The sequence below is a fragment of the Sitodiplosis mosellana genome, unplaced genomic scaffold (genome assembly GCF_009176505.1).
Source record: "Sitodiplosis mosellana isolate CC-2019 unplaced genomic scaffold, AAFC_SMos_1.0 Smas_scaffold_30, whole genome shotgun sequence".
Classification (NCBI taxonomy): Eukaryota; Metazoa; Arthropoda; class Insecta; order Diptera; family Cecidomyiidae; genus Sitodiplosis; species Sitodiplosis mosellana.
The window spans coordinates 4,491,239-4,506,304 of NW_022595272.1; the positions used below are offsets into that span (position 1 = coordinate 4,491,239).

At 37.1% G+C, this 15,066-nt stretch overlaps 2 protein-coding genes and 1 long non-coding RNA gene across 11 annotated transcripts; 1 reads left to right on the forward strand and 2 right to left on the reverse strand.

Annotated features, from left to right (window-relative positions):
• Positions 1-2,493: 2,493 nt before the first annotated feature.
• LOC129569331 (forkhead box protein K2-like) lies at positions 2,494-10,737 on the reverse strand. Of its 9 annotated transcripts, XM_055448078.1 has the most exons (3): positions 6,203-6,566; positions 5,909-6,074; positions 2,494-5,144 (listed from the first exon to the last, which is right to left on the reverse strand). In XM_055448078.1, the coding sequence occupies exon 3, from the start codon at positions 4,853-4,855 to the stop codon at positions 2,906-2,908; it is 1,950 nt and encodes a 649-aa protein (XP_055304053.1). In that variant the 5' UTR covers positions 4,856-5,144; positions 5,909-6,074; positions 6,203-6,566; the 3' UTR covers positions 2,494-2,905. The 9 variants fall into 9 exon arrangements, with proteins under 9 accessions (XP_055304053.1, XP_055304046.1, XP_055304045.1 ...); XM_055448071.1 differs by lacking the exons at positions 5,909-6,074; positions 6,203-6,566 and adding an exon at positions 10,114-10,737; XM_055448070.1 differs by lacking the exons at positions 5,909-6,074; positions 6,203-6,566 and adding an exon at positions 10,055-10,732.
• LOC129569330 (exonuclease 1) lies at positions 10,639-14,346 on the forward strand. Its single transcript, XM_055448069.1, has 6 exons — positions 10,639-11,345; positions 11,421-11,480; positions 11,558-11,677; positions 11,762-12,539; positions 12,629-13,672; positions 13,753-14,346. The coding sequence occupies exons 1-6, from the start codon at positions 11,245-11,247 to the stop codon at positions 13,891-13,893; spliced, it is 2,244 nt and encodes a 747-aa protein (XP_055304044.1). The 5' UTR covers positions 10,639-11,244; the 3' UTR covers positions 13,894-14,346.
• A 128-nt stretch (positions 14,347-14,474) lies between these two features.
• On the reverse strand, positions 14,475-15,038 carry LOC129569334 (uncharacterized). Its single transcript, XR_008688025.1, has 2 exons — positions 14,887-15,038; positions 14,475-14,780 (listed from the first exon to the last, which is right to left on the reverse strand). It is a non-coding gene; the product is annotated as an uncharacterized LOC129569334 (long non-coding RNA).
• Between the last annotated feature and the right edge of the window lie 28 nt (positions 15,039-15,066).

Sequence of the window (15,066 nt, forward strand, 5' to 3'; positions counted from 1 at the left end):
AAGATTGTATGAAATCAATGAACTGACTTCTAAAACATGTCTAAAAAATACAGAACAAATGATGACAAGTATTCCCGCAAATAAGCTGGAATAAAAAATTAAGCAAATAATTAAATAAATAAATAAGCAAAACGAGTTGTCTCTCTGTAAATAATGACTGAAATTCAATCACTGGATACTTCATTTACTCAGGAAAATGCACAAAACTATATTCTACTTCAATTCATCGAATTCTATCAATTTTTATTCCATCTCATTTTTGAACGCTTCAATTGAATTGGTGGAAAATGGAACAAAAATTTATATCCAATATTGGAATGGGATGGTTTGTTGTGACATTTGCCTTGTTTCATTGTTGGTCCATGCATTTTGCCACACCAGTATCGAATTATTGTGAAAATAGATTGAATGTTGGAGCATTTTTTGTGGAGCTGTTTTTTTTTATTATGAAAAGAAAAAAGAATGTGAGCAATTCTTCGGTTGACCTAGATGGAAATGGAGGTATTTCCAGGTATTTCAAATCGAATACTGACAATGCATTGGATTGTAGTACCATACTCACCTTTCAAAGAAAAAAATCAGTTCATAGTAACAGAAAGAGCCATACCAGCAATTGGATTTAGCAAGAGATTTAGTCTTACCTTGAACACAATCAATTGTATCACAAAACCAGAGCTGTAAATGGTTCCAAAAATACCACAGATATATCACACGTTGTTTCTTTTTCCAAATTCACAAGAAAACATAATTTATTGTTTTTGTCTTACTACATAAAATTGGTAAAATGATAACCCATAAAATTGTCTAAACATTGTTATTTTTTTGTCAAGCAACATCCATTTCATATGTTTCCTTATCGGTTTGTGTGTGAGTGAGTGTGTTTTTTTTTTGTTCATTTTCATTCACACTACTCAATCGATTCGATATAGATATTTGTTGTTCTTGCATTTCGATATTTGCCTGATGCTATATTCTAATTAACAGAATTTAAAATTAATAAAGTATCCATCATTTGGTTTAACCACGTAAATGTAAACTGGAAAATTGTTTTTGTTCAGTTTGACGCATAAATAAGTTGCAATGCGATTCAAATTTTTTTTTTTTTTAATAAACGAAGCCAAAATAATTTATGATGCACCGAGCTGAAAAATATGTTCCACCATTGAAAATTGGGGCGACAAAACAAAGCGAGAAAATCGGTCGAGATTGCTTTGATTGTGCTCCCATTCGAAAATGCTCCTAGGATATATTATTTTACTCTTCCTCTTCTTCTTTTTTGTAATAGATTTTAACACTGATAGTTTCGAATTCAATGAAATAATTGCATTTACATCATACTTATTAATTTAAATTAGAGATTTTATGTGCGAGTGTGTAAATGTTGCCTCATGTATATAGTTTGTCTGAATGATATTGGTGATAAAATGAATTTTGGAATTCCTTCTGTTTCTCTTCCTTTTCTTATTATTGTTTTGGGCAATTGGTTTTTTTTCTCTCTCTGTGTGTGTGTGTGTGTATAATTTCTTGTTCTCTTCCAAAAGCTTTCCATAGATTGTCTACTTCAAGATGGATTTTTCCATTGAATGATTCAATCTGTTGAAGCAAAAATTTACATTCTCATTCAAATATTACATAATTTCATCATTCTTTTTACATACTACTGTTTGTTTTTTTTTAAATGAAGAGAAAAAAACATGTTTTGTATCAAATACATTTGAAAATATTGTACTTTGTTGTGTACTGTATGTGTATATCTATGTCGTTCGGATGGAGTTCAGATTTAGTGCAATCTTATGAGAGAGAGAAAAAAGAGAAATCGAAAAAATAACACAAACGGATATTCCATGCAATATAAAATGCCAACAACTGTCCTTCTTTTGACTAGTACAAACGCAATCATTAAATTGAAAATATGATGAATCATATCCTCAATTCGATGGGATATTTAGTAGTAATGGGAAAAGAAATCGACAGTTGATGACGAGCTCCTTTGAAAAAAAAAATGTTATTTTTTCCCCAAAGGAAAGCAACAAAAAATTGCTTGTATCTCATTTTCTAAGTTCCTATTGTTCATAAGTTCATTAAATGTGTTTCGGTTGTTTGTTTGAATATCGGTTCTTTGTTGTTGTTATTGTTCATTGCTTGTATAGTTGTCATATTTTGATTTGTTTGTTTGAAAATATCCTATAAAAGTGGTTTTGCTTATCTCATTTCTTTTTGCGTCTTAGAAATTCTGATTATATTCTTATAGAAGGCGTTCCGTTGAAAAACACTGATTGGAACATGATGTTCAATGAATTTAAATTTGATTCACATTGTTTATCTATTTCATTTCTAACATTTTTTTTTCTTTAATTAAAATGTGTGTACAAATACTAAATGAAATCTGCAAATTTCGCTTTGATTTCGGTTTGCAGTCTGTCTGCTTAAAGAGAGAGAGAGATGGAGATGGAATAAAATGGTGTGAAAGTAAATACATCCAACTAAAAACAATTTATTGAATGCGAAATATTTTATTCATATTAAAATTCAAAAAATCAATGATTTATTTTTCATATGCCATTCATCATATGTAATCGAAAGTTGGATTTCCGTATCAAGGAAAGAAACAAATCAATGAAAAATAAAAAAATTGGAACCAAACATGTGTGTGTTTCTTTTTTTCTCTTTTGATTTCGCTGTTAGTTACTACGTTTAACTAGTTCATTTCAATAAGGATATAATTTTGTTGCATTTTTATTACCAGTTTAGGTACTAGATTAAATTCTGGATTTTATTTTTGCCACTGTCTCTTCATTATTCAATTTGATCAATAATAACGTAAGTGTGTTTGTGTGTATTTGATGTGAGTTTGTGTGTGTGTGTGTGTGTGTGTGTGGGTGGGTGTTGATGCCATTGCCTTAATTTATTGTTGAGTTTGCGGTTGCATGCCACCAGCATATTTGCGTTTAACCGATGGATCGTAGCCATCACAGTCATCGGCACTCACTTGAACCGTGTGTGAAACGATAGTACTACCGTTCGAGTCGTTGATGTTGTCATAGGATCGTTTGGTGCCAAGTCCGCTGCCGTTCATATCGTTTCGCACGTAAATCATGTCAGCGCCGCTAGCAAAATTATTCACAACCATTTCCTCGTGCGATGTGGTGAATCCGTCGGGTGATTCGGGTGCCGATTGTAGCATTATATCTTGCGTTTCGTACATGTGCTGGTTTTCACTTGGCGACACAGGAGCTGAACGTGACATATCAAAGGAAGCCCGTGTATTTTGGCTGCCCCGATGCTTACGAATCTTATAGCTTTGACCGATCAATTTGCTTTCGCTGTTCGGGTCGATGCGCCAAAAGCATCCTTTGCCCGGTTCGTCTTGTGTGCGCGCCACTTTCATAAAGTATTTATTTAAGCTTAAATTGTGACGAATCGAATTTTGCCATCCCTTGGACGCTTCCAGTCGATAGTACGGATAGTGACGCGAAATGAATGCATAAATGCCGGAGAGAGTGAGTTGCTTTTCGGGCGATGCCGAGATTGCCTGGACAATGAGCTGAGCATAACTGTATGACGGTTTCTCTGTGTCATTGTGGGATGAAAGCGGCGCAATGAAGTTCTCATTTTGAAATGCTTGCGGGATCGATGATTCGGGTTGAACGCCTTGTCTTGGAGATGTTTGGCAACTGTTTGCCGCACTGATTGTCGTCGTTGGTGACGGCAGACTGTGCTGTTTGCGTTGATAGTTCGGTTGTTGTCCATACTGGATCGTATTTCGTGGTTCATTCTCATGCTGTGGAATATTTATCTTCAATGGGCCACGCGCTGAAGCGGCCGATTGTTTATTGTCAGTAAATTGTTGTTGTTGTTGTTGTTGTTGTTGTTGTTGTGGTGGTGGTTGTTGCAGTTGCTGGGCTTGCTGCTGCGGTTGGTTCGGTGCTGATTGTGGTGGTTGCTGCTGTTGCACCTGAAACACTTCGCTCGGATGTGTTTGATGCTTGTTATTTGCAATGTCGGCCGGCACCAGTGCACTTTCAACATAGTTGTTTTCCTTCTTTTCAATATAGCTCTCAAAATTCACTAAAATATTTGTACTTGGAAAACGAAAGGTACATCGTTGCGGCAATTTCAATGGGACTGATTTCTTGTGATTGAACTCATTATCGATGAATATTCCGTTTTTGCTGAGGCAAAGCATGAAAAAGTCTTGATTGTTGCGATCGTAGATGATTTGTATGTGCTTGCGGGATACGTAGGTGTTGTCACCTACATGGAAATTTACGGTGGACGCTTTTGAGTTGCGTCCAATTTTCACCACATTCTCGGTGATGAACAACACTTTTTTGTCGCAGGTTAATCGTCCAAATACGTGCCCATTGCTGATTTGAGCCCGAAGCAACTCTTCTTTGGCCGCCAAATCATCGTGGCCAATGGTCGGTGGTGTGGTACCATTGCCATTGCCATTTCCATTTGCTTCAACTTTGATTTGCTCGTAATGCAGTTCGGTGCCATTTTTCCCGTTCGTTTTGCCGCTATCCCCATTTTCCTCCTTCACATCGGCAATCAATGTTTGATCGTTGCCATTTTGATGGTGATCAGTTTCTATGGGCTCCGTTTTGAAATTTTGTTCCCTGTTGCCGTTCTCGTGATGTGTTGTTGCCGTGGTTACTTTTCGAAAAATTGTCCCTTCGTTCAACTCATTCTTGACAACAGCTGCACCGTTTTCCGATTCACTGACGGCGTTTGGCTGCTTGTATTCGCCTGGATTTGTTTCATCCGTTGCTGGGTACATTTTTCCCGGCGAATTTACCAATCTATACACGCCAGGCAGTGAATGAAAATGAAAATTGACATTTAAATCGCCCATAACATGCAACTGACACTCTGCACTTGATTACTCGCTTTGTGTTGTTGGTTTTTTTTTTGCTCTCCCTCCTACTTCTCTTTGATTTCGATTCTTGCTTTCTCTCTCTCTTTCTCACTCTCTGTGCCTGTCTGTCTCTCCCTCACCACACACAAATGACAAGAATAACAATGGAGGATATAAAGAAAAACGATGGATAACAAATGTGTCGTTTTTTTTCTGTATTGAACTCCCTTCTGCGCCGTGTGTAATCAATATTTTTTTCTAATCCTTCACGTGGTATGTGTAACACCTGAAAAAATAAAAGAAATCGAAATGAGAAAAAGAGAGAGAAAGAGAAAAATACAAATCCATTAAAAATCATCAACACGAATGCAAACAAAAGCCAAAGGGAAAAATAAAGAGAAAAAAATGGTATGTATACACAAAGAGAATTGACCCAGTTTGGATAATACGTGTTGTTTTTATCCTTCTATCATGCAAACTTCCACTGAAATATGCATGCCGGGCACAACAAAACACATCAACGAAAACAAAACGTAATTACATATATATATATATTTCCCCGTTAAACTACGCGCCGTACACATAAGCACAACGACAACAAATTACAAGAAGAATTGAATTGACTGCATCATTGTCAAAAGAAAAAAACTATGAAAGAAAATAACACACAACAAAATTGTGTGGCTTTAATTTGATTTTTCCGTTTTCGACGCGCAAGAGATTCACGCAATATTTACAAACATTGTGTTATTAACAATCTTGGAATTGAATAAACAAAGGCGACATTTATTGGCGTTTATCTGTTTGTTGAGATGTTGTTAGAACGACTGTGCATTCGCATATATGCATGTGTGTAACAAAAACAAAAGGTGAACGATGAATGGGCTTTACGCAAATAATAAAAACACAAAATGAATGTGATCCATACACACACCGACCGCAAAATTGTCTGATTACGAGATTTATTAAGGAAAGAGCACCAAATGTGAGAGAGTGAGTGAGAGCGCGCGTCAACGAGCAAGAACGAACAAGTAGGCATAACATACATACAATGGAATTGCTGAAATGCACAGCGAAAAGTGGAAAATCACCAAATCAATCAAATTCTTTTGCACTGTTTAGTAAAACTGCAGCCGCATGCAGCAATAATAATGAATTTGTTTTATTCGTTCGTGAATCGCTTTGCTGTTGAATTTGGTTTTCGTTATTATTGTTGCTGTTGTTGTTTGGTTTGTGTTTATAATTGGCCGATCGAATTAAAACGAAATGAAACGGAAAGAAAAATTGAACTGAGCTATGCTTTTCTGAACAATTTCGTGCAATTGAACATATCGTTTGTTGTACCTGTTTCTCTTTTTTTTTCTTCTCTTCAACCACATACACAGACACACTCTCTTTTATGCATTCAATAACAATATCCGTTGAATCGTGTCAGGTTTTACGAGTCAAATCTAAATGATAATATCACAAGTATTTCGGGTGGCTATTTTTCTCTTTGTTTTTGCGAATCGATAACAAAAATAAATGGTTGACAACAAATAAACACATGCAAATTTGTGTGGCAAACGATGTTTGAAGGAAGAAATTTGGTCAAAACTATGGAACAAAATGTAAAAATTATGATCGATGCGAATCTTTTGAAAATAAACAAGCACAACAAAAAGCACACACTGAGAGAGAGAACAAACACTTTGGTATTGGAGACGAGAAAGAAATAAAAATCGCACCGCTGCGAAAACACTATACACGCATATACCCGTGATGAACAAAATTAATAAGAAGAAGAAAAAACAACACACAAAACTTGAAGTACACAGCGCATACAACGATAAAGGTGAAAAAGAGACAGCAGCCTATCGGTTTAGCGCCTGTACACAACAAATCGAAAATGTTGCTGTTGCTGCTGCGGCTGCTTTTTGTCAATCGGTTTTTCTACGGGTTGTACGTGTGCGTGTGTTCGTAGCATCGTATTCGCGAGGCCCCGACACGGTTTTTTTTTATCTCTGTGTGTGCAATGTGTGTGTGTGAGCGAGAGTGTCTGTTGTTTTATTTTTATGTCAACAAAGGTTAGAGCTGGTCTGATATTTCATGTGCTTTGTTTTGCTTGTTGTGTGTACACTTCCCGTGCGAATGGAAGCCGAAACTGATCCGAATGGGCTGTGTGTATGGATGTGCTCACATATACGCACGTATTCACAAGATACACACCGGGCGCAACATCTCCAAAGTACACACATGGAATATGTGTATTTTATTGCACATGCTCACGATTAAATTTTTCTACGACTCCGTACTCAAGCAAGCCGAGAGTGGGCTGCAGCTGCACCACATTTGAACAGTATGTTTTGCTGGTTGGCCACAAACAACTCAATAGATTTGGGGTTCAGTTTCCCAAACCGAAAGTGATTCTGCTAAGAATGTCATGTCGACCATTTGTTACCTGAGTGTGTACGATACTTAATCGCTCACCGCATGGAAACATGTGAATGTCGACACACATACACACGATAAAGTACAAACGACAGCGACGGAACCACCAAACACACCAGGCCATAAAACGGGTTTGTGTCTATGGTGAACGCGAGAATTTTCCATGTGTTTACTCTCGTCATACGTGAACACGCGAGAAGAGTGCCACAGAACGGAGAGAAAGAAAACAACCGAATAACAACAAATAAAATAAACATCAACCGTATACATATGCAGTGTACTGATTCAAACGGCAATAAATTGCTGATTAGAATGTGTGTTCGCCTAGTTGCACGGAGCGTATTGATGCCGCCGTCACCGACAACAATCAAAACAATCCAAAAGACAAAATAACAAGCCACCATTCTCACATTCTCGTTTAGTTTATTCTATTTTTTCGTCGCTGTGTTGTTGCTGCGCTTGCAAATTAAACAAACAACCAAAATAAAGACAACGCGATGGCGAGAGCTAGAGAGAGAGTGAGTATTACTCTGCGTATACTCTACGTATACATATATGAATGATGGCCTCAACGAGACATTTTCAAATCGATTTCATGAAATCACACTTAGATTCTCGGCCGATGTCGGCGACGCGTTTTCTTTTTCTCTCTCTGTCTCTACCCGACCGAGGCGATAAACTAATGCAATAATTTTGTTGGTGCCCATGGATTGCGACGATTTGCTGAGTTGTCCTGTTTTTTTTTCGGCCACAAACACACTCGGTTTGGAGTTGGATAATCCCAAGCCAAGAATATATCAAGTACGGTATGGTATGGTGTGATTGAAAGCTCTTCGCATTTCAACAGATTCTTCGAATAAAAACCGAGTAGAGAGCGAGAGATATTGTAATTCCAACACAATACACATGCTCACAATCGTCACGCGCGTACGCAACATTCTCGCCTTACAACGCCAAACAGCCGTGTGTTTGCTGTACGACGAGTTTCATTTGAAAATTGTTGTTAGTTGCGTTACAAGTAGTTTGAAAGCAGAAAGACGATGACGACGCCGACGATAAAAAAACAACAACCAGTACAACAATAGAGTTCGGTACTTGGATACTTTGTTGGCATTCAAAATGGTCTGAAACATTGTAGCCGAGCGCTTACTTTGATGCATGCAAATGTGTGTACAGTCGCTTGCACGCGACTTCGCTCTTACTCTACTGCGTTGTATGCGTTTTTTTTTCACAACTAAAAATATTTCGATTCGAAAATGGGTTCTCTCGTTATTTTTATTTCGATTTGTCATTTGAAACTATCTAGTGTGCGTATGGCCACCGATCAGAGCGACCGACTAACCGACCGCTTCGCCATCGATTCGAATCGTATGCACGCATTTTAAGACGAGACATACAACCGAATCGAAGCACGAAAACAACAACGCTATCGATAAAATCAGCTCGCTCTCATCGCTTCGCTTGAACGCATGATTCTCGATATTTTGCCTCCCGTTCATGATCTATCTCGAATTTTATTCATTCTCTAGCACATATACAAATGTTGTTGATAGACGCTTGTCATGGCCAACGATGACCAACAAACTAAACCTGATTTTAATTCGAAAATGCAGTGTCGTTAATTCAACCTATTCACTCACTCACGCTCGCTCTCTCCCTCTCTCGATATATTGCGCAAAGATTTAATTAAATGCAAAAAAAACCATAGTCATATTGATAAAATGAAATGAAATATTATTTGTAAACAAAATGGCAAAATGACAACAAAGCATTCGTTGCTCATTCATTACGAACCACACACACACACACACAAAGCCACCGAAAAAAAAGGTACAAAATTTCTATGCTACAACACATAACAAACAAGGGCAACTGCGCCAGCCAAATTGTGCTTCATATGCAAAATAGAATGTATGTATTTCCCGCAAAGTTTCTTTTAAAGCAATAAAATCGAAAATGCATGGTGTGATCGATCGACAACGACGATGTTTTTCTTTCCGTTTTTCCACCATTTTTGTATTTCTTTTCTCGTCTCAAACATAACGCAAACACTCACAACCACGAAGCTTATTTCTTTCTTTGTCGTAGCGTATTGAATACGGCACCGCATGTTCAAACACCCCAAATAACCACATTTATACACACCCGAAAGAGAAAATGAACCGAACAAGAAAAAAAAACAATGAATAAAACAACTCACAAATCCTTCATGACATACGGACAATTATATTTTTTCCCTTTCCTCCACATTCTCTCCGCAATATTTTATGTAACTTACGATATGTGTCTTACGATTATTTCGATTATTCGGCTATTTTTTTTTTCCAAATGTTTTCAATGAAACTATCTATTTATGTTGTTGTTTTTGTTATTGTTATTGACGACCTCTGAGTGTACGGATTGCGAATGATGAAATAATAATATGAGTCAATTTTTGGTTAAATGAAAACAACAATGATGCACAACAGAACTAAAGGAAATCTTTCCATTTTTTTCTGTCATTTAATTAGCAAAATTTGCAAACAAAAACCATTTAAACCAAAAACCAATAATTCCATTAATTTCAATTTTACCCCGAATGAAAATGTTGTTTTTAAATGAAGAACTACTACGATTTTTTTTACACACACGCAACTTGCATGAACATATCGAATAAATGAAATGAAACTAACGACAGAGAAAGAAGAGGAAAGAAAAAACACAGAAAGAAAATACTATAACCAAATTCTATATCTATAAAGCTAAATTTACTCTATGGTTGTTTACTTCACTTTGATTCACTTCGTAATGTTGATGATTTGTATGGATGACAAAATAAAACACACCGATAAATGCGGTTTCAACGCAATTTTTTTTTCTTCTGTTCGCTCTTGGTAAATAAACTTTTCGATATTGATTTGAAATGTGTCGCTTCTTTGTTTTCTGTTCTTTTTTTTTCTCGATTCACTTAACTCGTTTGCACTCTGTCGAAATTCGCTTTTACTGTAATAACATATTTATATAATGTATCCTGATGAAAAACGTGCCGCACATTATCTGTGTTCAAGAACGCACTAATTGTGTATTGTTTGTAGTTCTCAGTTCAGCGGTATTTACGGCATTTCGGTCAAATGGCGTTAAGTAAGTACTCAAAAATGCCAAATACAAAACACACACTCACACACACCCAGCGAGCAGTGTGCATATGGAATCACATGCAAAATGAATTAAAAATTTAATAAATTTTCTTAGTACCGGTGTAAATATGCATTTTTTTCAATCTTTGGATAAGATTAAAGTGTAAAAAAAAAATGCTTGCATTCACGATTCCTTCGAACGGACTTTTTATGTTTGAGTCGAATTGTGCGCAAATGTTCACTGGGCCGCAAAGTATTGACCAAATTGTTCATATTTTTGCTCAACCAATTGGAAACACATGCGGCTTTTTTGACACACATATCCACTGAAACATCAATTCCATGACATATTTCACTTAAGTACGCGTACTTTTTTTTCTCGCATCGTGACCATTGTTTGGACGCAAAAAACGCAAACATTGGATATGGGTTCGAGCATCAATGAACAAATGTGGATTGAAATATTTCGTCAAAGTGATATAAATCTAATTGAATTTTTTTAAATACGACGAATTCATTTTTCTGTTCAAAAAATGTGCTTTCATACGCATAATTCCATAGCTTCGGTGAATTGCTCAAATTTGTACTTAAGAAAAGAGTTGAGTTGAATTCAATTTAGACAGTTCGACTGACTTTTACCGCCAAAACAATTGAATTCACATCAAAACAAAAAAAGACTGTTTACATGCAATTGCAATACTCCAAACGAAAGATTTGCGATTGAAATGAATTCGATTGTGATTTAATTGCATTTATCTAGTGTTTTTTTGGTTCTTAATTTAAATTAAGTGTTGTTTTTATGTATATTTTAGTTCAATTCTTAAAAAATTCGGCAGAGCAATGGGAATTCAGGGCTTACTCAAGTTTCTTAATGATTATAGCGAGAACATCAACATCAAATCGCTGAAAGGCAAATCCGTGGCCATTGATTCGTACTGTTGGTAAGATTTAAAACACAGAAAAGCATGTGAAAAAAGTGAGAAATTAATAAAATGTATGAATTGGATCCGATTTAGGTTACACAAAGGTGCATTTGCCGTTGGTGATAAATTGGTGCGCGGTGAAGACACCAATGTGTGAGTATAAATTTGAAATTGCACCAGCATTCATGGGACATTTAATTTAACATGGATTATTATCCGCAATCTTTCAGGCACATCATGTACTGTGTTAAATATGTGCAATTGCTGTTGTCGCACAATATCAAACCGATTTTAGTATTTGATGGAAGACATTTACCTGCCAAGGCCGAAACAGAGGCTAAACGAAGAGAGTAAGTGGTTTTTCAAAACGAATTGTACAACAATTTACTTTCCAATGAACGTTTGTCTCAAATGAATCACTTTTTTCTGATCAGATCTCGTAAAATCGCCAAACAACGAGCGATTGAGCTGATGAAAAAGGGACAACACAAAGAGGCTCAAAACTATTTGCGGCGCTGTGTAGATATAACTCATGAAATGGCCCTAAAGCTCATTCAAGTGTGTCGAGCTCTAAATGTCGATTGCATTGTGGCACCGTACGAAGCCGACGCTCAGCTCGCCTATTTGAATAAAATCGGTCTGGCCGATTATGTGATCACCGAAGATTCCGACTTGACACTTTTTGGATGTCGAAAAATTCTCTTCAAGTTGGACTTAACCGGAAACTGTGTTTTGGTCGATTCGGATAGGTTGGCGTTGGCCATGGGTTGCAAAGAGGACAAATTCACAATGGAAAAATTTCGATTGATGTGCATTTTATCGGGCTGTGACTATGTGGAATCACTGCCTGGAATCGGTTTGGCAAAAGCATGCAAATTCGTTAAGGCAACCGAAGAGACTGATTTGATGCGAGGTCTCGATAAAATACCAGCCTACTTGAACATGAGACACTTGACTGTAACAGATGAGTACAAAATCAATGTGCTGAAGGCACGCGCTACATTTTTACATATGGTTGTTTTCGATCCAAGGAAGCGGAAACAAGTACGTCTACACGAGCTTCATGAAGTCGAAGATACAAATGAAGAGCATTGCTGCAACGCTGGTGAAATAATGCTTGACGACGCAAAGGCATTGGACTTGGCGGTTGGCAACCTCAATCCATTCACAATGAAAAAATTGGACATTTGGCATCCGGATCAACGTGAGAGGGTAGGTTTCAATATCATTTCCGTTTTGTCATTGCTTTTTCATGGAATTTTTCGAAAAATTTCTAAATTCAATTGAATTTGTCTCCACAGGCGAAACTGCCAACAACCATTAGCAGCAAAGGACTGAAAATCGCGAAGCATTCAAGTATTTGGCATCGAAACTATCAATTTACGTCATTATCAAATGGACCTGTGCCTTCTACGGCACCAAAAGCAATTGTGAAAAAGTCACCCAAGCCGCCAAAAAGAGTAATTGAAGCGATTGAAGACAGCGATGAAGATTTACCGACCGAAAGTCAAAACGATGACTTAGTTTTGAAGCAATACATGATCGAACCATCATCAAAACGCTTCAAGGAAGACGATGACGACGGTAAAACAGCTGACATTGAAGTGAATGGTGCTGATGAGCAGCCACCCAAGACACCAGAAACAACTCCGAATCGAAATCCGTTTAAAAAGGCAGCGCTATGCAAAGAATTGTTGTCGCCAACGAGAATTTCACGGGACACGAATTCTTTGGTGAAGAACCAAAGCCCAGTAAAGCACATCGATTACAGCAAACTGGAGAAATTGAGCCGATTTACTCGAACCGGAACCGTGTTATCAGCGAAGGGACAACCTATACTCAGTCGTTTCTTTGGACAATCTTCCAAACCAAAAGACGAAAATGATGCGCAAACCGCTGTGAAGTCTGAAACGGTGCAACGAGAAGTTCAAGCAGAAGCTGTGCCACCACCAGTTGCTCAGATGAAAAGTCCAAATCTGTTGGATTCATGTACGGCTTCACCAAAATCAACATTGTACTATAGTAAAAGCAGTGACAGTGGATTTTCACCAAGTAATGATGAACCTGCACCGAAAAGCTCACACAATGACGATATGGAGGACAATTTGAGTCGAGAATGCCAATATTCAATTCTCGATAAATTTCGGCTTGTTCTGAAGGAGAAGATTGACGATGAACCAATGGAGTGCCAAAGCTCACAAAGCACATACACATCCGATAAGACTGATTTCAGCGAAACAAACGAACTGCCAATAGTGTTAAGCGACAATGAAAACGACATTGACAACAGTCAAAAAGGATCAACAAGCCGAATGTGGCTGAACGGAAGTCAAAAACCAAAAACGGTAGGGAATTGAATGGGATTGCATTGCATTTGAGTTCGTTCTAGTAAAAATTTCTCTTTTTTTTCCCTGTTCATTTTCAGGGTACTAAAGTGGTTCCAAAGGCAAAGCTACGCAAAAAATCAGCAAGCAGCACAAAAACGACAAGCAGCTCAAATTCGACCGATAGTCAAAGTCGTCTCAGTATGTTTGGATTCCAGAAAAAATCCGTTCTGAAACATTGACCAAAACATTTCCCAGTGGAGTGGAGTAAATTGAATTCATCACATAAAACACATTGCGTTTTCAATTTACATTATTTATTGAATGATGATTTCTGAACAAATTTGTTTTTTTTCTCTGTCACTTGCTAATTAAAGATAGTTTTGTTTTTCTACGAAGAAGCTCCGCTCCATTGTTTTTGTTTTGGAGAGAAATTGTTTAATCGTCCTTCTTCTTGTAGTCCTTCAAGTGAAGCAAAATCCAGCATGGTGTGAAGAGGATGGCGGCAAACATACCAGCAACCAACACCGCCTTTTCCTGTGATTCGAAAAAGAAACGTAAACATTGTATTAGAAAAGTGGCAGTTGTATTGATTTTAGCAGTCGATTTTGTGAGGTTATGTCCATTTTTTTCTTTTGCGTTACATAATTTTTCGTCTTTGTTATCGTGAAATAAATTAATTTTTTTCAACAAAATTTTCAAATTTGCACACTTTAATTGTTTATTTCGGTATGATAATGACTTCTTATCGATGAAAAACCCAAAATGTTGCCAATCAGATGGCAGAAAATGAAAATATTTCCAATTTTCGAAAAAATACTCACCGAATTGGGTACGTGACGGCTTCGTGCACCAACAACAGCCGATGTTGAACGTGATGGTACTTTCAAAAGGTTGCTTGCAACGGGGCGCAATACATTGTTGACCAACATTTTGGATTTTTATTCAAGTTTTTGCGTCCAATGAAAAATTTAGCGAGTAAATTCAACGAAATGCACTCAGACAATGGATTGGTCGTGAATATCAATGACGATTGAATGAAAATATTTTCTCGCTGTCAAAGTATGTCACAATGTCAAAACGGTTTGGGACACAGTTACAGGGTTCGATAAATTAGAAATCGTATTGTCTGGGAAATAGTTCAATGGAAAGGCATGAATCGGATTAATTTGAAAATTCAAACAAATGATTTAAATAAGTGATTGTCATTCAGTTCAAAACAAGCATTTAATTACTTGAATCTTTTCTCTTCAAACAAGCTCTGCGATAAGCTCAGTCATTGTGTGTGATGCCCAGCAACTGCTTCAATAAAATCTTGTCAGCACTTTTTCTTGAATGAGCTGTGTTGCGCATGCCGACCATCTGTTACAGGCCTGTGAGAATCTAACTGTATTTCAACGGATTGAAAATATCAT